Source organism: Globicephala melas, chromosome 2, assembly GCF_963455315.2.
Source record: "Globicephala melas chromosome 2, mGloMel1.2, whole genome shotgun sequence".
In the NCBI taxonomy this organism is placed as follows: Eukaryota; Metazoa; Chordata; class Mammalia; order Artiodactyla; family Delphinidae; genus Globicephala; species Globicephala melas.
In genome coordinates this window covers 134,205,054-134,232,986 of record NC_083315.2, presented here as the reverse complement: position 1 = coordinate 134,232,986, position 27,933 = coordinate 134,205,054, and the positions used below count along the sequence as shown (strand labels likewise).

General features: G+C 38.8%; 1 protein-coding gene across 3 annotated transcripts in view; it reads left to right on the top strand.

Annotated features, from left to right (window-relative positions):
* The window catches only part of SLC35F4 (solute carrier family 35 member F4), a 293,839-nt gene that overhangs the window by 247,324 nt on the left and 18,582 nt on the right, over positions 1-27,933 (top strand). For all 3 annotated transcript variants that reach the window (XM_060293630.1, XM_060293629.1, XM_030855100.2), the window contains exons 2-3: positions 18,994-19,179; positions 23,650-23,947. In XM_060293630.1, the coding sequence (XP_060149613.1) occupies positions 23,730-23,947 (218 nt within the window). In that variant the 5' untranslated portion in view covers positions 18,994-19,179; positions 23,650-23,729. The remainder of the gene's footprint in view (positions 1-18,993; positions 19,180-23,649; positions 23,948-27,933) is intronic.

Genomic DNA, 27,933 nt, shown 5'->3' with positions numbered 1-27,933 from the left:
CTATGTCCCCTAGGTTTTGGATCACTGTGTGTTTGTTTTAATTTCTCTAAAGGTATTTTTTGATTTCCTCTTTGACTTCTTTAGTGATCTGTTGGTTGTTTAGTAACATATTGTTTATCCTCCATGTGTTTGTATTTTTACAGTTTTTTTCTTGTAGTTGATTTGTAATCTCATAGTGTTGTGGCTGGAAAAGATGCTTGATATGATTGATTTCAATTTTCTTAAATCTACCAAGGCTCATTTTGTGGCATGTAATCAATCCTGGAGAATGTTCCGAGAATGTTCCATGTGCACTTGAGAAGAATGTGTACTTTGCTGTTTTAGATGGAATGCTCTCTCTATATTTAAGGCCTGTTTTTCCTTACTGATTTTTTGTCTGGATGATCTGTCCATTGATGTAAGTGGGGTGTTAAAGTCCCCCATTATTATTGTGTTACTGTTGATTTCTCCTTTTGTGGGTCAGCCAGGTCATTTTAAAAGGTATTTCTCTATGAAATAAATCAAGAGTGTTAGAGATACAGAGAGTGAATAGTACTTGATAAGTAAAAAATGGTACTGTGCTGGGGGGGTTTCAGCCTTTAAAGAAAAAGGTGGTACAAATTGAAATGGAAAGTTTTTATATTGCTTGTGCATTAACCATCTACCATGCTGCCCCCTTTCAATAATTCTAGGGTGAAATGTTTAACTAAGAAGACTGTAACTGATAAACAAAATTGACAAACTTCTAGGCAGGCTCACCAAGAAGAAAAGAGAGAGGACCCAAATGAACAAAATAAGAAATGAAGATACCACAGAAATACACATGAACAGTTATATGCCAACAAATAGACAAACTAGAAGAAATGGACAAGTTTCTAGAAACATACAGCCTGCCAAGACTGAGTCAAGAAGAAATAGATAATTTGAGCAGACTGATCAGTAGAAGTGAAAAACATCTATAATGATAAATTTTAAAAACTTCCTGCAAGCAGAAGTCCAGGACTGGATGGCTTCACTGGGGAAGTCTACCAAACATACAAGGAAGAACTTATATCTATCCTTCTCAAACTATTCCAAAAGGCATTCTGTGAAGCCACCATCACCCTGATACCAAAACCAGACAAAGACACCACAAAAGAAGGAAATTACAGGCCAATATTCTTGAAGACCATAGATGCAAAAATCCTCAAGAAAATATTAGCAAAGCAAATCCAACAACACATAAGAAGGACCACACACCATGATCAAGTGGGATTCACTCGGTCACAAGGATGGTTCCACATATGCAAGGCAATCAACAAAAGAAAAGATAAAAAAAACACATAGAAAACACATTTGATAACATTCAGCATCAATTCATAATAAAAACTCTCACCAAAATGGATATAGAGGGAACATATCTCAACATAATAAAGGCTATTTATGACAACCTACAGCCAATATAATATACTTAATGGTGAAAAGCTGAGTTTTCCTGCTACATTCAGGAAAAAAGACAAGGATGCCCACTCTCATCACTTCTATTCAACATAGTAGTGGAAGTCCCTGTCACAGCAAACCAGAAAAATAAAAGGTATCCAAATTGGAAGGGAAGAGGTAAAATTGTCACTACATGCAGATGACATGATACTATATATAGAAAACCCCAAAGCTACTAGATCTAATAAATGAAATCAGCAAAGTAGCAGGATACAAGATTAACATTCAGAAATTGTTTCCATTTCTTTACACTAACAATGAAATATCAGAAAGGGAATGTAAAAAAACAATTCCTTTTAAAATCACACCAATAAATAAATAAATCAAATACCCAGGAATAAACCTGACCAAGGAGGTGAAAGACTTACCTGCTGAGAACTATGATACATTAGTAAAGGTAATTCACAGAAATGGAAAGATATCCCATGCTCTTGGATTGGAAGAATTAATATTGCTAAGATGGCAATACTACCCAAAACAATCTACAGATTTAATGTGATCCCTATCAAATTATCCATAATATTGTTCACAGAACTAAAACAAATAATCTAAAAATTTATATGGAACCATAGAAGACCCAGAATTGCCAAAGCAATCCTGAGAGGGAAAATAAAAAGCAGGAGCCAGGGCTTCCCTGGTGGTGCAGTGGTTGAGAGTCCATCTGCCGATGCAGGGGACATGGGTTCGTGCCCCAGTCCGGGAAGATCCCACGTGCCATGGAGCGGCTGGGCCTGTGTGCCATGGCTGCTGAGCCTGCACATCCAGAGCCTGTGCTCCACAATGGGAGAGGCCACAACAGTGAGAGGCCTGCGTATCCCCCCCCCAAAAAAAGAAGGAGACATAACTCCCACAGACTTCAGACAATACTACAAAGGTATAGTAATCAAAACAGTGTGGTACTGGTACAAAAACAGACATATAGATCAATGGAACAGAAGAGAAAGCCCAGAAATAAATCCACACACCTACAGTCGATTAATCTTCAACAAAGGATGCAAGGATATAAAATGGGAAAAAGACAATCTCTTCAGCAAGTGGTGCTGGGAAAGTTGGACAGCCCCATATAAATCAATGAAGTTAGAACACACCCTCACACCATGCACAAAAATAAACTTAAAATTGTTTAAAGACTTAAACATAAGACATGACACCATAAAACTCCTAGAAGAGAGTACAGGCAAAACATTCTCTGACATGTCATACCAGTATTTTCTTAGGTGTCCCAAGAGAATAGAAATAAAAATAAACAAATGAGACCCAACCAAACTTACAAGCTCTTGCACAGTAAATGAAATCATAACACGAAAAGATAATCTATGCAATGGGAGAAAATATTTGCAAATGATGTGACAGATAAGGGATTAATCTCCAAAATATACAAACAGCTCACACAACAACAAAAAAAAAACAACCCAATTGAAAAATCGGCAGAAGACCTTAATAGACATATCTCCAAAGACGTATATGTGGTCATGTGAAAAGATGCTCAACATCACTAGTTATTAGAGAAATGCAAATCAAAACTACAATGAGGTATCACCTCACACTGGTCAGAATGGCCATCATCAAAAAATCTACAAAAAATAAATGCTGGAGAGGGTGTGGAGAAAAGGGAACCCTCTTGCACTGTTGGTGGGAATTGATACAGCTACTATGTAGAACAGTATAGAGGTTCCTTAAAAAACTAAAAATAGAACTACCATACAATCCAGCAATCCCACACCTGGCATATACCCAGAGAAAACCATAATTCAAAAAGATACATGCACCCAAATGTTCATAGTAGCATTGTTCACAATAAGCAAGATATGGAAACAACCTAAATGTTCATCAACAGAGGAATGGATAAAGAAGATGTGGTACATATATACAATGGAATACAACTCAGCCATAAAAAAGAATGAGATAATGCATTTGCAGCAACATGGATGCAACTAGTTTATCATACTAAGTGAAATAAGTCAGAAAGAGAAAGACAAATACCATAGGATATCACTTATATGTGGAATCTAAAATATGGCACAAATGAACCTAACTACAAAACAGAAACAGACTCACAGACATAGAGAACAGACTTGTGGTTGTCGGCGGGGGGGCGGGTGGAGGGAGAGGGATAGACTGGGAGTTTGGGGTTAGTAGATGCAAACTATTACATTTAGAATGGATAAACAACAAGGTCCTATTGTATAGCACAGGGAACTATATCCAATATCCTAGGATAAACCATAATGGAAAAGAATATTAAAAAAAAGAATGTATATATATGTATAACTGAGTCACTTTGCTGTACAGCAGAAATTAGCACAACATTGTAAATCAACTATACTTCAATTAAAAAAACTATTAGAACTAATAAATGAATTCAGCAAGGTAGCAGGGTACACGATCAATATACAGAAATCTACTGTATTTCTTTATACTAACCATGAAATATCAGATAAAGTAAAAAAAAAATCTTGTTTAAAATTGCATCAAAAAAAAAAAAAAAAAAACTAGGAATAAACCTAACCAAGGATGTGAAAGACCTATATGCTGAGAACTATAAAACATTGATAAAGGAAACTGAAGATGATTCAAAGAGATGAAAAGATACCCCCTGCTCTTGGATTGGAAGAATTAATATTATTAAAATAGCCATACTACCCAAAGCAATCTACAGATTTAATGTGATCCCTACCAAATTACCCATGGTATTTTTCACAGAACTAGAACAAATAATCCTAATATTTACACAGAACCACAAAAGACCCAGAATTGCCAAAGCAATCCTGAGGAAAAAGAACAAAGCTGGAGGTATAACTCTCCCAGACTTCTGACAATACTACAAAGCTACAGTAATCAAAACCGTGTGGTACTGGCACAAAAACAGATATATAGATCATGGAACAGAATAGAGAGCTCAGAAATAAACCCACACACCTACTAATCTTCAACAAAGGAGACAAGAACATACAATGGAGAAAAGACAGTCTTCAAAAGTGCTGTTGGGAAAACTTGACAGCTTCATGTAAATCAATGAAGTTAGGATGCATCCTCATACTATACACAAAAAAATTCAAAATGGCTTAAAGACCTAAATATAAGACATAGCACCATAAAACTCCATAAAACTCCTAGAAAAGAACATAGGCAAAACATTCTTTGACATAAATTGTAGCAATATTTTCTTAGATCAGTCTCCCAAGGGAAAAGAGATAAAAGTAAAAATAAACAAATGGGACCTAATCAAACTTATAAGCTTTTGCACAGCAAAGGAACCATAAACAAATGAATAGGCAACCTATGTACTGTGAGAAAATATTTGCAAACTATATGACTGACAAAGGCTTAATTTCCAAGATATACAGACAGCTCATACAACTCAATATCAAAAACAAACAACCCAATCAAAAAATGGGCAGAAGACCTAAATAAACTTCTCCAAAGAAGACATCCAGATGGCCAACAGGCACATGAAAAAAAATGTTCAACATTGCTAATTATTAGAAAAATGCAAACCAAAACCACAATGAGGTATCACCTCATATCAATCATAATGGCTATCATCAAAAAGTCTACAAGTAATAAATTCTGGAGAGAGTGTGGAAAAAAGGGAACCCTGTTGGTAGGAATGTAAATTGGTGCAACCACTATGGAAAACAGTCTGGAGGCTCCTTGAAAACTAAGAATAGAGTTACCATATGATCTAGCAATCCCATTCCTGGGTATGTATCTGGAAAAGATAAAACTCTAATTCAAAACGATACATGCACCCCAATGTTCATTGCAGTGCTATTCACAATAGCCATGACATGGAAGCAATCTAAATGCCCACCAACAGGGACTTCCCTGGTGGTCCAGTGGTAAAGAATCCGCTTTACAATGCAGGGGATGTGGGTTCAATCCCTGGTCAGGGAACTAAGATCCCACCTGCCATGGGGCAACTAAGCCCGCTTGCCACAACTACTGAGCTTGCATGCCTCAATTAGAGCCCGTATGCTAGAAACTACAGAGCCCATGCACTCTGGAACCTGCACACCACAACTACAGAGCCCACGTGCCCTGGAGCCTGCGCGCCACAGCTAGAGAAGAGAAAACCCACACGCCACAACTAGAGAGACGCCTGTGCACTGCAATGAAAGGTCCCACATGCCTCAGTGAAGATCCTGCATGCCGCAGCTAAGACCTGATGCAGCCAAAAATAAAATAAATCTTTTTTTAAAAAGGAAATGAATATGGTAGATTTTTAAAAAAATGTCCATTAACAAATGAATGGTTAAAGATGTGGTATATATATGTGTGTGTACACACACACACACACACACGCACACACATATACACACAATGGAATATTATTCAGAAATGAAAAGAATGAAATATTGCCATTTTCAGCAACATGGATGGACCTAGAGATTATCATATTAAGTGAAGTCAGGCAGAAAGACAAATATGATATCATTTATATGTGGAATCTAAAAAAATAATAAAAATCAGCTTATTTACAAAACAGAAAGACTCACAGACATAGAAAACAAACTTATGGTTACCAACGTGGAAAAAGGAGGGAAGAGATAAATTAGGAGACTGCAATAACAGATATACACCACTATATATAAAATAGATAAACAACAAAGATTTACTGTATAGCACAGGGAACTATATTCAACATCTTGTAATAACCTATAATGGAGAAGAATCTGAAGCTGTACACCTGAAACTAACATAATATTGTAAATCAACTATAATTAAATTTTTTAAAAAAGAAGAAATTTTGGCAAATTCCATATGGTCTTCTATGAAAATCCAACCAATGCTGATGACAGTATTCCTTTACTAGAAGGAATATTTACTGCCATTGGAAGTCAATGGAATAAGAGACAACAAGCTGAAATACAGCTTTTCACATAATCTTTTGTTGAATTACTGATGTTTTCTTTCTTTTTATAAGACACAATGTCACAGTAATAATTAGGGTTTCCAACCAATTCCAAGTCAAAATTCAGGATTACATTTCTGTCTTTGATGTTTTGTCAGTGATTACAACAGCTTCACAGATATTTAAGAGAAACAAACTAATAAAAGTTTAACTGAAAATCGTCAAAGGTAGTTTTATGTTTAAAATACAATTTGCAAGAGACTGATTGGAAGAATCATCAATTAAAGAAGCTTAATGCTAGAAGATCACGTGGTCCAACCCCTGATTTTGTGATTATAATCCTATTGTAGAAAGATGGATATCAGATGCCTTCTTTGCCCCTCCTACACCTGCCTCTGGCAGTAGAACTCTAGGGACTACAAAACAGACTTTCTTGCTCTCTGGCTTCAATTTAATAACCAATGGGGAGTCCCTATAGGATATCAAAGGAAGGGCGTATTATCAGGATCCCCCAGATGAATGCCTACCTTAATGAAAAGTCATAACTCATGTCAGGCAACCCTCTCCTTCCAGATTTTCCTAATCACTCCCTCCCCTTGTCCTTTCAGGCCCAAGTGCAGTAAGAGCTGTTGCTAAACCTGGGTATTGCCCTACCCGCTCTGGTTTCTCACCCACAGTGGTTCTCAAATTTTAGCTTGCATTGGAATTGCCTGGTGGGCTCCTTAAACCCAGGTTACTAGTTACCCCCATGGCAAAGTTTCTGATTCATATGTCTGAGATGGCTGCTGATAATTTGCATTTTTAACAAGCTCCCAGGTGATGCTAGAAGCACTGCCCTATAGCCCTATATCTTGACCACCTTTTAATAAATTATCCTAATTTGAGTTTGTTATCTCTTCCTTCTGGAACCTTGACTAATATAAATGGCTAAAAAAAAAATTGGTTGAAAATAGACAAAGTTTGTTGTATGATTAAACATGATTTTCAGGTGATTGTTTGAAAAATCTTTAAATCAAAGAAGAGAAAGCTGTAGGGATTTAGGAAATCATTTTGTCCAATTATTAAATTTCAGAGCAGAAGAAATGCAGACAAAGAGAGGTCAAGTGATTTATCAGCCACTTGGTGTCCTGCTTTTCAGGGAAGTCTTTTCAGGATACTATTCTGCTTCTTATCATATAGCAACTCTTATCCCCCTCACCCCACCTCCCTCTCCCCTCCCCTGGATTGTGTAATTGCCTTCTGTGTTTCCATTATCTCTTTAGGTGTGGGTGCCTGTGGTACATGTGGTGTTTCAGGTAATCACCATAGTTTGGGGCAACTCAGGATAAGATCTGTAGCTGTTTTCAGCATAGGACTTAGTAGAACCAAATGTTTCATGATGTTTTGTGCTGATGGGAAATAAGAGTCAATGTCAGGACCCTTGTTTGAATAATAGAGTCTGGTCTATCCATTATCTTTCAAGTCATCTTGCACTCAGTCACACAGAAACTCACCTGACACTTTGCTTCTCTCTCACCTACTTTCCAAAGACGTTTTCCCAATTAATCTTTATCAGTTTGGCTTTTCAAGTTGTTATCTGAGACCCCCAGATAACTCAACAAGTAGTTATTAAGCACCTATTCTAAGGCAGGTATTGTGTAAGGAATAGGAGGACCCCTTGTCCTCCATCTGTTTAGGCATTTGCTTACTCAGCAGCTGTAGTTCTTCTTTGCCCTTTTTGCTTTGAAGTCTCTAAGTGGAAACCCAAGGCACTGTCTGCCCAGCTCCACCCATACTTTCTTGGGAGCTGCAGCCTGTTGCAGTGTTCTCTGGCGACAGAAATTGGACCAGGAATCAGTAAAATACACAAGTTCCTTCTTCAAGATTTTTTGACTATGGACAGCTAGATTTTTCCCAGGAGGCTAAAGCTATGAGATTGGAAACACTGGGGCTTTGAACAACCAGGTTTTCTGCAGAGGAAGGCAGGTGGCAGCCAAGTGAGGAGAAATGAATCTGGCATCCAGCAGTGAGAAATGGGGGTGCTGTTCAGCTACACCATGCCCTGGGTTCCAGCTGTTCCTGAGGATTAGGAACATCCCTGGCCATCCTACCCTTTGATTGCTAAACTCATAAAAACTCCCCATTTTTGCTAAACCAGTTCAGTTTGGATTTCTATTTCATGAAGTCAAACATTGTGATTGATAAAATAGAACAGATGGTCATTTCTGTTTGCCTGGTCATTATTAGTAATAACAGTATACATTTCTTGAGTATGTTCTATGGACCATTTAATCCATACAGCACTCCTCAGATGTGGGTAGAACAGGAGAGAAAACTGGGGCTGAGAGAGATTACATGGCCATCTTCTGTCTCAATGTTGTGCAACTATACATGGCTGAGCCAGATTCCTACCAGGTATCCCCAGATTTAAACAACCTGTGTTCTTAACCATAATGTTCTCTCTGAATCTCAATTATACCAAAGTTCCTTTTCAAGTAACAGGCAAGGATAGAAGGATGGGATTTTCAGTGCTCTTTTGTACTCAGAATTCAGGATCTTAGAGTTGAGCTTCTTACCATTAAGTTTCATAGCATACTTTCCAACTCGAGTATGTGCTCTACAATTTTCTCTGACTCAGCATGAAATTCTGCCAGGCAAAGTCCTGCTCATCCTTCAAAGCCCCATAGAACCTTTCCTACTCCAGGCTGAATAAACCACTCACTCACTTTCTTCCTGCTCTCCTGTTCACATTATAGTTAACGGGTTACATGTCTGACTCCAATACTATGTTGAGAGTTCCATGAAGTCATGGACCATGTATTCATCATTTGTCTAACTCCTATTCCTTACACAATACCTGCCTTAGAATAGGTGCTTAATAACTACTTGTTGAGTTAAATTGATTTGGGAAGCATGCAGAGCCTAACCAGTGCAGATGAAGAAACCATATTCTTATGCCTGGACAATTATGAAAAATGGCACAAGGTGGCCCAAACACAATGGCTCAGGTGAGCAGATGTCTTTACAAGGGGCCGGGGACCATCTAGTGTGACTAATGGGAGACTTCCAATCCTTCACTCCTAATGCAGTTTATCCTCAATACCTGTCAAAGTTTGAACACTCTTCACTAACTGAATTTGAAATACCCAGGCACTCACTGTGGCATATAAAATACAATATAAATATGATTTATTTATGATCCTTGACTGTATCCCAGGTGACATTCTGAATATTTTTGTCGGCACTGGCTTTATTTTAATTGATAGTACAAGACAATATAGCATGGGCCAGTGTCTTCATTTCCAGGACCTGAGATGACTGTTTCATGGACCAAGCTCTGAACATGCCTCTGGGCCTGGCTCTGAGTTTAAATTTGCCTTTTTAGGACAACCGTTTAAATGCCTCCAGTGGCTCAGCTATTCTCGGGTCTCTTCCATGAATCAGCAAGTGGGAGGCAGCTGGCAGCTGGCAATGAGATTTGAGCTATATTGCATAAGGACCAGGAGGTAGAGAAGCCAGGACATAACACTGCAGTGAAAATGAGGAAGAAAGAGAAATCACTAGTTTGGCTTACAAATTCAACACTTGCTATCTACATGTGATTTACCAACTTTTTAGTAACTATGGCCAATATTTTATCTCAACCCCATCTCAACTTGGTACTCAACCCATTTTTGGACTTCCTCCTTTCCACCTACAACTGCTGAGTAATCACAAAATGCCACAAGAAGGCACACCTCATGTAAACATAAATTATACAAGATACCTGAAAGATAAATTAAAAATTACTCTTGGAGTATCTGAGTGTCACCCCTCTTGAAGAACACGAATAAATGAGAGTTCCCTGAATTTTAGACAGCCTCTTTTAATTGAATTTAAAATATTCAATTAGAAACATAACTGTGAGGCACAAGATGGCAGAGTAGGAAGACCTTGAGCTCTTCTCCTCTCACAGGCACACCAAAATCACAGTTATTAACAGAACAGCCATCAGTGAAAAAAAACAGGACGTACCAGAAAAAATATTCTGCAACTAAAAATATAAAGAAGGAACCACAATGAGACAGCAGGAGGGGCAGAGTAGCAATATAGACAAATCGCATACTGCCAAGTGGGCAATCCACGAACAGGAGAATAATTACAGCTGCAGAGGTTCTCCCAAAGGAGTGAGAGGTCTAAGCCCCACTTCAGGCTCCCCAGCCCAGGGGTGCTGTACTGGGAAGACAAGCCCCCAGAGCATTTGGCTTTGAAGGCCACAGGGCTTATTTTGGGAGTCCCAGAGGGCTGGGGGAAATAGAGACTTTATTCTTAAGGGGCTCACACAAAGTCTCACATGCTCTGGAACCCAGGGTAGAAGCAGTAATTCGGTAGGAGCTTGGGTCAGACCTACCTTCTGAGCTCTAGAGAGTCTCCTGGAGAGGCAGGAGATAATTCCAATTCACCCTGGGGACATAGCCTCCTGGCAGTTATTTTGGGGAGCTCCTTCTACCACATGGTAACACCATTCTGGAATCTTCCTTCTAGATTATTACCACAGCACCCAGTCCCACTGCAGCCCAACAGTCTGCAGGCACCAGTACTGAGATGCCTCAGGACAAACAGTTAACTGGACACTGACACAACTCCACCTACCAGCAGACAAGCTGCCTTAAGACCCCCTGGGTCCACAGTCGCCTCTGGACATGGCCCTCCTCACCAGAGGGCCCAGGATCTGTCCCCACACACCAGTGCACAGGCAATAGACCCAAGACCCCCAGGGCCTCCAGCCAGAGACCATGTGGGGCCCAGGCCCCACCCACCAGGAGCCTGTCCTAGCCTCAGACCCAGCTGAACCCACCAGCAGGCAGACAGCAGCCACAAAAAAAACAGCAACATCCCAGTCTATGGACTAGGCCTGCCGTGGAACTGGCTGAGCCTGGTCCCTGCCCACTAGGAGGCCAACACAAGCTTCAAGATACCAGCCCCTGCAGCCAACCATGTCAGGAACCAGCCCACCTACCAGAGATCTGACACCTGCTCTGGGACCCCTAGGCCCTGCAACCAGACCCCAGGACATGGCTCTGTCCACCAGTAGGCCGGCACAAGCCCCAGGACCTGGCTTCATCCACCAGTAGGTGGGCAACAGCCCCAGGTTCTCCTGGATCCTGACTCTGCCCACCAGTAACACAGCACTAGCCCTGGAACCTCCAGGGTTCTGCAGTCAGCTGCCTCATGATCAGACCCCACCAACCAGCAGCTGACAGACTCTGCACAAGGCAGGACCTGGCAACCAACCATACCAGGGCCAAATAAACCTACCAGACCACTGGTGTAGTCAGCTCACCACAACAGAAATACCCACACAGTCCTCATAGAAGGAACCCCTAGAGCATATAGCTCTGGTGACAAGAGGTGAGTGTGCTATTGGGACTCATAGGATGTCTCCTACAGAAGGCCACTTCTCCAAAGTCAGGAAATACAAACAACTTACCAGGGGGTACATAAAAATAAAAATAGCAAGTTAGGCAAAATGAGGTGACAGAGGATCATATTCCAAATGAAGGAACAAGATAAAACTCCAGAAGAAGAACTAAGTGAAGTGGAGACAGGCAATCTACCTGAGAAAGAGTTCAGGATAGTGATCATAAAGATGATCAACAAATTGGGAGAAGAATGGATGCACAGAGTGAGAAGTTAGAAGTTTTTAACAAAGAGTTAGAAAACATTAAAGAATAAATATAAAGAGATGAAGAATACAATAACTGAAATGAAAAAATACACTAGAAGGAATCAACAGTAGACTAAATGATACAGAGGAACAGAACAACGAGCTGGAAGACAGAGTAGTGGAAATCACTTATGCTGAACAGAAAAAAGAATAAAAAGAAATGAGGACAATTTAGAGACCTCTGGGACAACATCAAGTGCACTAATGTTTGCATTAAAGGTGTCCAAAAAGGAGAAGAGAGAGAGAAAGGGGTTGAGAGCATAGTTGAAGAGATAATAGCTGAAAACCTCCCTAACTTGGGAAAGGAAACAGACATTCAAATCCAGGAAGTACAGAGAGTACCATACAAGATTAGCCCAAACAGGAACACACCAAGACATATTGTAAATAAAATCGCAAAAACTGAAGATAGAGAATATTAAAAGCTTCAAGAGAAAAGCAACACTTTATGTACAAGGGAACTCATGCAAGGTTATCAGCTGACTTTTCAGCAGAAACTCTGCAAGCCAGAAGGGTGTGGCACAATATTTTTAAAGTGATGAAAGTGAAAAACCTACAACCAAGAATACTCTACCCAGCAAGATTCTCGGTTCAGATTTGATGGAGAGATCAAAAGCTTCACAGACAAGCAAAAGCTAAAAGAGTTCAGCACCACCAAACCAGCTTTAAAAGAAATGTTAAAGGAATTGCTCTAAGAAAAAAAAGGACACAGTGAGAAACATGAAAATCATGTGAGGAGAAAGCTCATTGGTAACGGCAAATCCACAGTAAAGGTAGGAAATCATCCCCTCACAAAGCCAGTAGGAAGGTTAAAAGACAAAAGTGGTAAAATCATCTATATTCACAATAAGCAATAATTGTGAGGGGAGGAGAGTAAAATGCAGGGTTGTTGGAATGCATTTGAAATTAAGAAATCAGCAACTTAAAACAATCATGCATATATATAGATTGCTATATAAAAACCTCATGGTAACCACAAACCAAAAACCTATAATAGATACACACACAAAAAAGAAAAAGCTAACACTAAAGATAGTCATCAAATCACAAGAGATGAGAAAAAAGAATAAAGGAATTTTTTTAAAAAAGACCTACAAAAACAACCCAGAAACAATTAACAAAATGGCAATAAGAACATACATATAAATAATTATTTTAAATGTAAATGGACTAAATGCTCCAATCAAAAGATATAGAGAAAAGAAATGAGAAAAAAATGATTACATGGAGACTAAACAACATGCTACTAAAAAGCCAATGGGTCAATAAGGAAATCAAAAAGAAAATTAAAAAATATCTTGAGACACATGACAATGAAAACAAAACCATACAAAATCTATGGGATGCAGCAAAAGCAGTTCTTAGAGGGAAGTTAACAGCAATACAGGCCTTCCTCAAAAAAACAAGAAAAATCTCAAATAAACAACCTAACCTACCACCTAAAAGAATCAGAAAAACAAGAACAAACAAAACCTAAATTCAGCAGAAGAAAGTTAATAATAAAGATCAGGGAGGAAATAAATAAAATAGGGATTTAAAAAAAATAGAAAAAAATCAATAAAACCAAGAGCTGGTTCTTTGAAAGGGTAAAGAAATTGACAAACCTGTGGCCAGGCTCACCAAGAAGAAAAGAGAGAGAACCAAAATAAGCAAAATAAGAAATGAAAAAGGAAAAGTCTCAACCGCAGAAATACAAAAAACAATAAGAGAATACTATGAACAGTTATATGCCAACAAATTTGACAACCTAGAAGAAATGGACAAACTTCTAGAAACATAGAGCCCACCAAAACTGAATCAAGAAGAAATAGATAATTTGAACAGACCAATCACTAGCAGTGAAATAGAATCTGTAATAATAAAAAAACTCCCTGCAAACAAAAGTCCAGGACCAGATGGCTTCACAGGTGAATTCTACCAAACATACAAAGAACTTATATTTACCAATTCTTCTCAAACTCTTCCGAAAGACTGAAGAGAAGGGAACATTCCCCAAAACATTCTATGAAGCCATGATCATCCTGATATCAAAAGCAGACAAAGATACCACCAAGAAAGAAAATTACAGGACAATATCTTTGATGAATATAGATGCAAAAATTCTGAACAAAATATTAGCAAACTGAATCCAAAAACACATAAAAGAAATCATACACCATGACCAAGTGGGATTCATACCAAGTTCACAAGGATAGTTCAACATACACAAATCAATCAATGTAATACACCACATTAACAAAAGAAAATTAAGAAACCACATGACCATCTCAATAGATGCAGAAAAAGCACTTGAAAAAATTCAACATCGATTCATGATAAAAACTCTTACCAAAGTGGGTATACAGGGGACATATCTCAACATAATAAAAGCTATTTATGACAAACCCACAGCCAATACAATACTCAACAGTGAAAATCTGAAAGTCTTTGCACTAAAATCTGGAACAAGACAAGGATGCCCACTCTCACAGCTTCTGTTCAACATAGTATTGGAAGTCCTAGCCACAGCAGTCAAACAAGAAAACAAATAAAAGGTATCCAGATTGGAAGGGAAGAGGTAAAATTGTCACTACATGAAGATGACATGATACTATATAAAGAAAACCCTAAGGACCCACACAAAAACTGCTAGGTCTGATAAATGAATTAAGCAAAGTAGCAGGATACAAGATTAACATTCAGAAATTGGTTGCATTTCTTTACACTAACAATGAAAATCAGAGAATGTAAAAAAAAAGAACAATTCCTTTTAAAATCGCACACACAAAAAAACCTAGGAGTAAACCTGACCAAGGAGGTGAAAGACTTACATGCTGAGAACTATGAAACATTAGCAAAGGAAATTAAAGAGGGTTCAAAGAAATGGAAAGATATCCCATACTCTTGGATTGGATGAATTAATATTATTAAAATGGCAATATTACCCAAAACAATCTACAGATTTAATGCAACCCCTATCAAATTATCCATAACATTTTTCACAGAACTAGAATAATCTAAAAATTTATATGGAACCATAAAAGACCCAGAATTGCCAAAGCAATCCTGAGGGGGAAAATAAAAAGCAGGAGGCATAACTCCCTCAGACTTCAGACAATACTACAAAGGTATAGTAATCAAAACAGTGTGGTATTGGTACAAAAACAGACATATAGATCAATGGAACAGAATAGAAATAAATCCACACACCTACAGTCAATTAATCTTCAACAAAGTAGCCAAGAATATAAAATGGGAAAAAGACAATCTCCAGCAAGTGGTTCTGGGAAAGTAAATCAATGTAAATCATGTAAATCAATGAAGTTAGAACACACCCTCACACCATGCACAAAAATAAACCTAAAATGGTTTAAAGACTTAAACATAAGACATGACACCATAAAACGCCTAGAAGAGAGCATAGGCAAAACATTCTCTGACATAAATTGTACCAATGTTTTGTTAGGTTAGTCTCCCAAGGCAATAGAAATAAAAATAAACAAGTGGAACCTAACCAAACTTACAAGCTCTTGCACAGTAAAGGAAATCATAAAAAAAAAACTAAAACAAAAACAAAAAAAAACACAAAAAGATAACCTATGGAATGGGAGAAAATATTTGCAAATGATGTGACAGATAAGGGATTAATCTCCAAAATATATAAACAGCTCACACAACTCAACAATAAAAAAAAATCCAATCGAAAAATTGGCAGAAGACCTTAATAGACATTTCTCCAAAGAAGACATACAGATGGCCAATAGGCACATGAAAATATGCTCAACATCACTAATTATTGGAGAAATGCAAATCAAAACTACATTGAGGTACCACCTCACACTGGTCAGAATGGCCATCATTAAAAAGTCTACAAATAACAAATGCTGGAGAGGGTGTGGAGAAAGGGGAACCCTTCTACACTGTTGGTGGGAATGTAAGTTGGTGCAGCCACTATGGAAAATGGTAGGGAGGTTCCTCAGAAAACCAAAAATAGAACTACCATATGATCCAGCAATCTCATTCCTGGGCATATAACTGGACAAAACTATAATTCAACAAGATATATTCACCTCTGTGTTTCTAGCAGCATTATTCACAATAGCCAAAACTTGGAGACAACTTAAATGTCCATCTACAGCTGAATAGATAAAGAAGAAGTGGTACATATATACAATGAGATACTACTCAGCCATAAAAATAGAACAAAATAATGCCATTTGCAGCAACATGGACGTGACTAGAGGTTATCATACTAAGTAAAGTAAGTCAGAAAGAGAAAAAGAAATACCATATGATATCACTTATATGCAGAATCTAAAATGTGACACAAATGAACCTATCTACAAAACAGAAACAGACTCACAGGCAGAGGTCAGACTTGTGGTTGCCAAGCGGAGGGGGAGAGGGATGGACTGGGAGTTTGGAGTTGGTAGATGCAAACTATTACAGGCTATTGCATTTAGAATGGACAAACAACAAGGTCCTACTGTATAGCACAGGGAACTATATCCAGTCTCCTGGGGTAAACCATAATGGAAAAGAATATTTTTTAAAAAAAGAATGTATATATGTGTATAACTGAGTCACTTTGCTGTACAGCAGAGATTGGCACAAACTGTAAATCAGCAATATTTCAATTTTAAAAAGTATTATTAAAAAAAAAAAGACAGTACAGTGGCTGAATGGATCCAAAACCAAGACCTACAAGAAACTCACTTCATATCCAAAGACATAAACAGATTGAAAGTGAGAGATGGAAAAAGGTATTCCATACCAATGGAAATCAAAAGAAAGCCAGGGTAGCAATACTTTTATCAGACAAAACAGTTAAAATAGAGTTAAAGTAGAGACTGTTACAAGAGACAAAAAAGGACACTACATAATGATCAAGGGATCAATCTAATAAGATATAACAGTTGTAAATATACATGCGCCCAACACAGGGGCACCTAAATACATAAAAACAAATATTAACAGACATAAATGGACAAATCAACAATAACATAATACTAATAGGGGACTTTAACACCCCACTTACATCAATGGACAGATCATTCAGACAGAAAATCAACAAGGAAACACTGGCCTGAAGTGACACATTAGACCAGATGAAATTAACAGATACATATAGAGAGAGAACATTCGTCCAAAAGCAGCAGAATACACATTCTTGTCAAGTGCACATGGAACATTCTCCAGGATAGATCACATGCTAGGCCACAAAATCAAGCCTTGGTATATTTAAGAAAATTGAAATTATATCACCATCTTTTCTAACAACAACACTATGAGACTCGAATTCAACTACAAGAAAAAAACTGCAAAAAACACTGACATGTAGAGGTAAACAATATGCTACTAAACAACCAATGAATCACTAAAGAGATCAAATAGGAAATAAAAAAACACCTGGAGACAAATGAAACAAAAACACAATGACTCAAAATCTATGGGACTCGGCAAAAGAAGTTCTAAGAAAAAAGTTTATAGCTATATGAGCTTACCTCAGGAAAAGAAAACATTTCGAATAAATGATCTAATTTTACACCTAAAGGAGCTAGAAAGCAAAGAACAAACAAAACCCGTTAGTAGAAGGAAATAAATCATAAAGATCAGAGCAGAAATAAATGAAATAAAGGCTAAAAAACTTGAAAAGATCAATGAAACTAAGAGCTATTTCTTTGAAAAGATAAACAAAATTGATAAACCTTTAGCCAGACTCATCAAGAAAAAGAGAGGGTCCAAATCAATAAACTCAGAAATGAAAAAGGAGAAGTTACAACGGACACGGCAGAAATACAAAGGATCATAGCTGCTATGAGCAACTATATGCAAATAAAATGGAAAACCTAGAAGAAATTCGTAATTATGTACAATCTCCCAAGTCTAAACCAAGAAGAAATAGAAAATATAAACAGACTAATTACCAGTAATGAAATTGAATCAGTAATAAAAAAAAAATCTCCCAGTAAACAAAAGTCCAGGACCAGGTGGCTTCACAGGCGAATTCTACCAAACATTTAGAGAATAATTAACACCTATCTTTCTTAAATTATTCAAAAAAATTTTCAGAGGCAGGAACACTTCCAAACTCATTCTGTGATGTCAGCATCACCCTGATACCAAAGCCAGACAAAGATATAACAAGAAAAGAAAACCGCAGGCCAATATCACAGTTGCAAAAACGTAGATGCAAAAGTCCTCAACAAAATATTAGCAAACCAAATCCAACAACACATCAAAAGGATAATACACCATGATCAAGTGGGATTTATCCCAGGGATGCAAGGGTTTTTCAATATCTGCAAATCAATCAATGTGATACACCATATTAACAAATTGAAGGATAAAAACCATATGATCATCTCAATAGATGCAGAAGAAGCTTCCAACAAAATTCAACACCCGTTTATGATAAAAACTCTCCAGAAAGTAGGCATAGAGGGAACTTACCTCAACATAATAAAGGGCATATATGACAAACCCACAGCTGACATCATTCTCAACAGTGAAAAAGCTGAAAGCATTCCACTCTCAGTACTTTTATTCAACATATTGGAAGTCCTAGCCAGAGCAGAGAGACACAACCAAGTTGGATTTTAGTGATCAGTCTAATGGAAAAGTGTATAGTGGATTTAATAGGAGACCCCGTTGGCAGTCTTACCAGTTAGGAATTCAACAGTCAGCCTTACGAAGAAAAGGGAGGAAGCAGCGTATCATCACTTTGCTTTCCTTGAGGTAAACTACTTGACTGTGATAACAGTTCTAATTCAGAACAGATATGTCAACCCAAACACCATTTTCTAATGTTCCTTTCCAGTTAATGGATTTATCTAAAAAGACCCTTTGTCTTAGGGACACAGACCTTGCCAACATAGCATTCTCTTTTTAGGACCCCCTTTTTTAAAATTAGAAATGAACTCAATGAATGTTCCATATATTTTACTGCCAAGGCATTTAAAAATCTGTTTTCCTTCAGGAAATTCTCAAACTGGTATGAACTCTTTCTTCCCAGGTACCTCCAGATCATCAGTTACTCGATGTAAACCGGGAGCCAACTGCCCCAGTTCACACAGTAGCATCAGCAGACAACTGTCCCCTCTGTCTGTCACCGAAGAATCTTCTGCTCCTATTCTTGAACTTCAGAGTCGAGGATCCTCTGGAGTTTGTGGACACAGAGCTGAGAGGCAGAACAGATCAGGTATGCGGGTAACCTCCTCTTAAATAACAGTACGTTTGGTAAGCTTCTAGCCAGCAATGAAAGATCTCACCATTGGCACAGAATGTAGAGATGTTACATGGACTCTCAGGAGTGCATGTGGGGAAAGTTTATCAAGTGGGAGGAGAAGGAAGAAAGGAAATGTGCAGATATAATCCATTAATGATGTATGGTATACAGTGTAGCAGAGAAATAATACCAAAACCTATAATTGGAGGGTTTAACATATGGTTAAACAGTGACTTCTAATGAAGTTTATAAGGAAACTAGTTTTCTCATCTTCAAGATGTGAAAAGCCAGCATCTTTTACCTCAATCCTGGGATTTAGTATTAGCACACTGTACCCATTCTGAGAAGAATAAAAGTACCAGAAAAATCACAGACTCTGCTCTTGTCTTTATCAGGACTGCCAGTCCTTGGAGCTCTCCTAGTTTTCCCAATTTTACACCTCCTTCACTTCAGTTGTCTCCCTGATCAACATTTACTATTAAATCAAGACCTTTGGCATTTCCTCACGTCTGCCTGACCACTTACCAACTCCTGGGTTACTTGGTTACTGGAATTGCTAGATAAATTACCTTAATATATCCATGGGTTTCCCAGCAAACTTATCATTTTAAAATGCAGCTGGGTCCATTAGGCTGCTGCCCAGTACTGTTACATTTTGGTGGTGGACATCATACTGCCTTCCCCAGAGATGCTCTCAAGCTCTGAGTCCATACTCACTTGCTCTCATCATATGACCACACTTCTACTTTCCTGAAAAGACTAAAACAATTGTGTGCTAAGAGATGCTTTCCTCTCTGCCTCAAAGTGTCTCTGTTCTCTTGTTTGCTAATTTGCTAATTACCATCATTGTGGGGACCACCTTTGATTTTTGTGTTTGCTACCATTCTGATGTTGACTCCTTCTGCATCCATGATCACCTTCTCTCCATCTCTTCCACCTACATTTTCAATCTCTCCTTCTTCATTTATTCTTCAGCTTGGCCAGCAACATATTAAAATCTCTTGCATCCTTAAAATCAATAGTGACAACGCAAAAACAACAAAATACTCTATTCAAAATAAGTGGGTAGTGAAAAAAAACCTGAAAAAAAAAAAACCCTCAAACTTTGAGAACACTAGCTTTAAAAAATAAACAGAAGAGAGGGCTTCCCTGGTAGCGCAGTGGTTGGGAGTCTGCCTGCCAATGCAGGGGATACGGGTTCGTGCTCCGGTCCTGGAAGATCCCACATGCCGCGGAGCAGCTGAACCCATGAGCCATGGCTGCTGAGCCTGCGCGTCCGGAGCCTGTGCTCTGCAATGGGAGAGGCCGCAAGAGTGAGAGGCCCGTGTACCGTAAAAAAAAAAAAAAAGAGAAATGGTAATTCAGGGGACTCAGGTAAACAAAGGTATAGAAGAAGTGTGAAAGCCTCTTGTAGGGTCCTACTTATCTGATAAGAGGTTTCATACGAGAAAAGATTTTTTCAAAAAATGACAATATTTTAAAATGGAATCTCAGCAACTATGGACCCCAAGGCTAAAACTCTTTTTTAAAAAGTGAAGAAAATCACATCTTAAATCTTCAGAAAGTTTTAATTGGCTTTAATAAGTTACAGGAATAGTCTTATCATCCCAGTTATCTTCAGAACAGTATGTTCCAGTGAACTAAATATGGTTAATAAATTTGCCCTACCTATCATATACAGATTACAAATCTTAAAAACTGTACCGTTAAAGACCACGTGGGGAAAAAAAAAAAAAAAGACCACGTGGGGCATGATTTACTCTTTCTGTAATGATTCAGAAGACATTTGGGGATATTCCTAGACACCAAAAAGAAAAGAAAAAAGGAGAATAATCTGAAGAGCAGCTCACCATTCTTTCATGAACGTTATGGTACTTAACCTCAAAATGAAGCCCATGAGATACATATTATCGCTGTTTGACAGAGAACCTAAGATGGAATTAAACATATACTCAGGGCCATCCAATGGCAGGACTAGGACTTTCACTCATGTTTCCAAATTCCAGTGGCCTCTACCATCAATTTGTATGACTCCAATCAAGGTTCATAGAAGTGGATGGAATTCCTGGTAAATCAATTTTAATGATATATACAAAACAATAAATCTAAGTAGGACTCTAGAAAATCATGCTTAAAATGGTCAGAAAAATAAAAGAACTCCGGAGAGCCAATCTTTCTATGGTATCTGTAGATAGTAAAAGAACTGTCAACAATTCAATTTAATTAGCAGAAGAAAGAATGAGTCAATACTAGGTGGGGATTTAGGTGACTGTTGGTGTCATCAAAAATATTCTCCATGCTCTGACGGTGGTACAGATGCAATCTTCAAAGAAGGTGACCGTGAAGGCAGATATCAACTCAAAGGGATACTTAAAATCTTTGTAGAATCGTTCCTCCTTTATAAGCTATTCCCTGAGAATAATGTGATCTGAAGTGTAGTAGAGTACACCTTTCTCTTAATATCACTTCTATCAAACCTCATGCAAGACTGCCATTCCTGCCAGGAAACAGAACTTTTTCTCCAAACCATTTCTGAAACTTCCAGTGCTTAAACGGGGAGCTCAAGCCTGAAACCTAGACAGAATCAATATTCAGAATAAAAAGTTTAGACCTTGGAGTCATACTGTCTTAGGCTCAACCTTGAACAACCTTTAATACAACTCTCAGTTTTTTCATCTGTAAAATGGGAATAATACCTACTTAATTGGGTAGGCTCGTGTTCCCTTCCCAGCCTTCCAACACCAGAGTCTCTTATTCCACCCTCTTATACATTTTTGTTTTTTCCCTTTACTCTCTGTGTAAGCCACATGGTCCTAGAGGGAATTTGCAGAACTGTTATGAAGTATAGTCTGTACACAGCCGAGGGAGCTGGCTAACATACTTACTGACTCATCTCAATGTCACTGCATCATGGGAGCTTCTCCTAATCATTATGCCCGCCTCCTCTTAACAAGTGCTTCTCCTCTGCTTCCATGTGGCCTTGTATCTGCCATACTTGGCCCTTATCATACTGTATTAGATGTGTTCTCTGGCCTTTGTCTAGATTATGAGCTCAAGTCTTTCTTGTTTGAACCCCTGGAACCCGACTGTCTAACTCCTGGTAGTCTCCATAGGACTTTGTTGAATAAATAAATAAAAGAATACCAGTTTTCATCTTCTGGAGGCCTAGGCTCTGAGAACTCTGTTTATGAGACTTGGAAGTCATGTAGTAATTGCTGCATTCATCCTTACTTGTTTTATATTCTGCAGTGAAGAATTCACTTTCAAATCTTGCTACCCACTTTCCCCAGATAATTATATCAAGAAGCCTTAGCTGGATGAAAGCTTTACCCCAGTGGGGCAGTCCCACCTGGGTCATTAAGCAGTGCGCACACATTCAGCAGGAGAGCCGGCAGGTTCTGGAGAGGAAAAGTGAGAAACCATCCACTCTCACTTGCTATCTGTGGGCTGCACCACTTTCTTAACCCCAGGATAAGCCTTACGCTTAAAGGAGGTCCCTGGAGACACAACAGAATCTTGCAGACAATTCTGCCTCCTTTCCCCCAGGATTCTACTATCTGGGGACTCAGGGTGACCACTGCTCCCATTAAATTTCCTGACAGGTACATAAATTCATTGTGTTGAACTTGTTTTCTCTATCAGGGGAGAAGGCTTTTATGATTGTCACTTTCAGAGAGCTTTGACTATTTTAGTGTGAAAAAATGCTACTAAATTTTCTTAGTAAATGTAAAAATACAAAGCAGAACTCACCGTGCTCCCAGAAACATATTAAGTCGTAATTTGCTCCGAGATGGAAGGTAATTTTGTGCAGTCCAGACTTGCTCTGTTTTGGGGACACATCCTTTTCAACTTAATAGTCATCTTTGCTGCAGTTAAAAAAAAAAAAAGCAACTCAGTGGAATATAACAACAAATACTTATTTCTTGTTCACATTTCATGTCAGCAGACACAGGGTTCTGCTCATTCTCCCACATAGACCCAAAGAGCAGCTTCTTTTGGGGATTCTCCATTCTAGTGGCAGAAAGGAAGAGCTAGAGAGGTAGTGGGACCCTGTGATGCCTCTTGAAGCTTCTGCTGAGAGGTGGCATACCACACATCTGTTTACGTTTGATTAGACAAAGCAGGTTACGTTTTGGCCAAGGCCAAAGCCTTTGGAGCTGAAATGTGTAATGCTCTCACCAGGAAGTGGGGAGGGTACACCCAGGAACAGAGAGCATCCACCAAGTCCATGAGCATCGTCATAGCCTGGATAGGGGTCCAGATACACACTGTACCTTACAGAGCAGAGACTCCAGATTCCAGACAGAAAATGAGCTAGAGTTATCTGTCTCTTCAAATGACAGCAGGAGAAAAAAACAGAACACTGGTGATTCTACTGTCTGCCTTTTTGATTGCTGTTTATAACTTGATTTCCACACATTTGTATTCCTTTCCTGTTTGCAGGGGATGATGGAACACAGACTCATCCTGAGGATAGCAGCCAGGGAAACAGAATCAAGGCTCGCTGCCTATCCTGTACGTCTATGGTTCTGAAGGCCATCTGGGGACTTTTGATCATCCTGTCAGTGTCATCATCTTGGGTTGGAACCACACAGATTGTAAAAATTACTTATAAGAACTTCTACTGTCCATTTTTCATGACTTGGTTTTCAACAAACTGGAACATTATGTTTTTCCCAGTCTATTACTCTGGTCATCTGGCCACTGCTCAAGAAAAGCAATCTCCAATGAAAAAATTCAGGTAGGTTTCATGTTAAATGGCCAGTAGGAGATGGTTTGAAATAATTTCATGCAAATACGCGTAATTTCATCTCTTTGGAATATGAGTTGAGTTGAGGAGTGTGGAGAGGCAGGATCTAAGGTCGGTAGTAAACATATTAACACGAGGAAACAGAATCGGTACCACCCCAAAAATTATTAAGTGTCTACAACATGCCAGGCCCTGTGCTGGTGCTTTTGTGTATCTTAGCTTATTAACCATCATTGGTGGTAACAGCCACATTTTAAGACGGTGTTAGTTATCCCCATTTTAACACAAGAGGTAATAGGTTTGGAGAGATTCAGGGACTCGTCCACGGTCACACACTTATAAATAATGGAACCCAGATTTTAATTCAGATCAATTTATCTCTAGCCACGTTTTAAAAGAACAACCCAAGATCTCGAGCCCAGAAAAAAAAACAACAAACTGTATTCATAAGATTATTACAGAAACATTTGCTCAGTATTCTGGACACAGTGGTGTTACAGCAGATGAAATGACTTGGTCTCAGGTAAAGGGAAGTTTGGCCTCTGGATGGTTTAAAAGATGCTGTTCTTTGCTGGCTAGGAGCACAGAGAGCCTTGTCTGTTGGTTTGCTAGCCATGAACTTGATAGCGCCGTGGTTCTAGTGGTTGCTCGGAGCTAAACCTGACGTCTGCAGCCCCATCTTGGGGAGATCAGGAAGCTGGCAGACATGTCATCCAGCCCTGCACAGCACTCAAGGAAGGCAAAAGCAGTGTTCGGGTCAAAGTCCTGTGCTAACAGACAGCTTCTTGAAAGGAAAAGCCAGAACTAAGGAATAACTTCCAAGACGGTCACTCTGATCGCCAAGAGAAAACAGCAGTCTTGACCTCAGCAGATGGCAGTGGGAGAGCGACAGTTTTCTTCACCCACTTACTGCTCCTCAGCAAAATGACAATAAATTTGTATTGCAGGAGCCAAAATAACCTTTCTTTCTTGCCATTTTACCTAATGAAAGGAAGGAGTGACTGTTACCATTGATGCATTATAAGACTGTCCTTGAAAACTTAAGACACTGTGAAGGCTTTAATCTTCAACTTCCAATTTATCACCAGCTTGGAAGTGCCTGGGAGTATTGAAGTCACCCTGTGAGCTGATTTTCTACGTGTGTCCATGAATGTTCAGCTATCATTAAAGAAACAAAAACCAATTCAAGAATGATAAATGTTTTCTGGTTTGGAGGAAAGAAAAAACCTTATACCTGTTCGGGATTGCTAAAAATACTTTCTATGTCTTCCCATCAAAGTAGACATGATGCTGGGGCATAAGATCTTTATTAATAACAATATTTAATACATGATTGCAAGGCACATGATTATCAGAATAAAATTCTCCCTGTTTGAAAATACCTCCATTTACCCATAGCATGTGTTCCTATGGTTTAGACACACGTGCTGATAAAAACAGCACAAGTTTAGTCTGGGAAGTAATACCTCAGAACACCTCAAAGCAAGCCAAGTCCGTTTTATTGAAGAGAATACATTTACAAGAGGCTCCTGCTGACAGGAGTGTTGTTTGGGGAATGAGTCTCATCTTCACCGCATCTCTCATGTTGAACTAACTCTGAATTTAGTGAGACCTGTAAGTTGACAAGACACCTCCTCCTGTCAGTGCCTAGTGTGAAGTTGCGCATTTCTGAAACTGAATCAAAGAGCTTTTATTGTCGAGCAGAAAACATTGTGAAAACCCCTCCACGTGAGAGGTAAACATTGCCAGAAAATGCTGAGATCCTTGATCTTTTTTCCCTGTAGACTCGTTAACACCATCTGCCAAGAAGGCACCCCCTGAAGCTCTCGTGGCAGAACAAGGGGAAAATATAGTATATAAGCCTGAAAACAGGATTTGTCCCATAGCGCCAGACCCTATACCTATTTCCTCCTTTTCTCTTGAATGCTATGAAAGCATTTCCAGTCTTTTTCTTATCACTACCATCAAAAGAATTTTCAGTAAGATATCAAATCTAGGTGGTAAGGATTGTTCATTTGGAAGTAGTTTTTGATATGTCAATCATTCCATTTATATACTATCCAGAGAATTCAATTGCCTCAGGTGAATTTGAAATTTAAGAAGAAAAATATTATATACCATAGTTTTGATGGTATATCAAAAGGGTATCAAAGGGTAATTTCTTAAGGGAAAAAATCTCTAGAAAGCATGAAACTAGAGCCAAAGATAAATTTGCCATGTGTCAGGAAGCTATGAAATGTGCTTAAGACGCCATCTGACATACAGAAAGGGTTCCATAACTAGTAGCTGCTGGAACAATGATGAGCATAGTTATGTTATTAGTGTCCCCCGACTTCTAAGCTTCTTTCCAAGTTTTGCCTCCTGTCAATGCCTCTTGTCTAGAAATTCTGATCTCATCATCCCAAGGAGAGACCTACTATTGTTATTTCCTTCTCCATAGAAATCCATCTTTTTTTTAAAAAAAAAAATCACATTTCCCAGCACTTACTGCTTAAATGGCAAAAGGTTTTACCCAGGTGAACTGGCGTTTGAATGGAGAGCATTTTTATTAATTCTTGTAACAGCAGTGACAAGTGGGGAGAAGGTTGGCAGTGAGACGAGAAGGGAAGAAGAAAGGGTAACAAGGAGGAAGCCAATACCTGGGGGTCAGGATGAGCCAGGCCAAGAGCCTCTGCCGGGCAGCAGCCCTTTGCCTGGGGGACTCTCCCCATCCATGTGCCTCCACTGGCTTCCCCATGGGGCAGGGTGTTCCCTCTCCTGAATCCAAAGTCTTTGCTGGAGAGCACTCTACCCAGCATGATGGTGGGCTCTGGGAAGGAAGAACCATCACTGGCTAAGACCAGTGATAAGAAAAGAAATACTTTAATCAGAAATGGATTTGTTGTGGTTCTTAATAAACGTGTATTTTAAAGGACATTTAGCAGTTATAGATGTCAGGATAAACCCACGACTCTCCGCTCCAGCTCTCCCTGGCAGACTTCCTCACAGAGCAAATCCCTCTGTAAGTACAGCACACAAAATGTGTGCCCAGTTGCTCTATGAAAACTGCTGCTTGCTCTGTGTGTAACTCTGATTTGAGTATCTCAGAGGCAGGGCTTTAGAAAGGCCATCCATTTTATAATACTGACTACACTTCAGTAATACAAAACAGGCCATCCATTTTATAATAATGTAAATCAACTGCACGTCAATGAAACAAAACAGAGAGCCCATCCATTTACCTGTGTGTGTGAGCACGTGTAATTTCTGTTTACTTTGCAAAAGGCTTTGCCGCTGGCTTATTTAGTCGCTTCATTGATGTTTTGTCTCCTTCAAGTTAAAATTTAGCTTTGGGAATCCCATTTCCATTTTACAAAAGTCTTTCCATGTTGGTTGTCTGCCACATGAAAGTAAAGTCACCCCATGACTGTCTATGTGTTCAAAATGCATTTTTAACCTTCCCAGAATCACTGGCCTATGATTCCCTGTGTTCTCAGCTGCTTGGAAGCAACGTTTACTATGAGGCTTGATTTTGAAAGCCGTATCCCTGTGCTTGGAGCCTCACCACTCTGTCACGCCCTCCCCCCATGTGGTCCTCCTATGGGGTACATTGCTTCATACATGGGAGGCAAACACTGGCTGGAGATTACTTTGCTTTGCAATACTTTGAGGCATAATTATTTCTCTTCAGAAAGAGCTAGAAGAGAAACCAGAAACTAGTATTACACAGAGCCATTTAAATAGATTTATAAACATTATAAATGTGCAAATATGAAGAACTTGTTGCTTTAAACAGAATATTTATACTACTCTTGAAAATACAATGCCTGGCACAAGATAGTTGCCCAATGAATGCTTGAATGTTCACGTACAACTGAGTGAAAAAAATAAAGCTGAATTTTCAGAGCCTGTTTTCAGTCCATAATCAAAAAGGCACTGCTATTCTATCACTTTTGATGTTGCCTATATGTATCGCTAGCTTCAACATTTTGATTAAA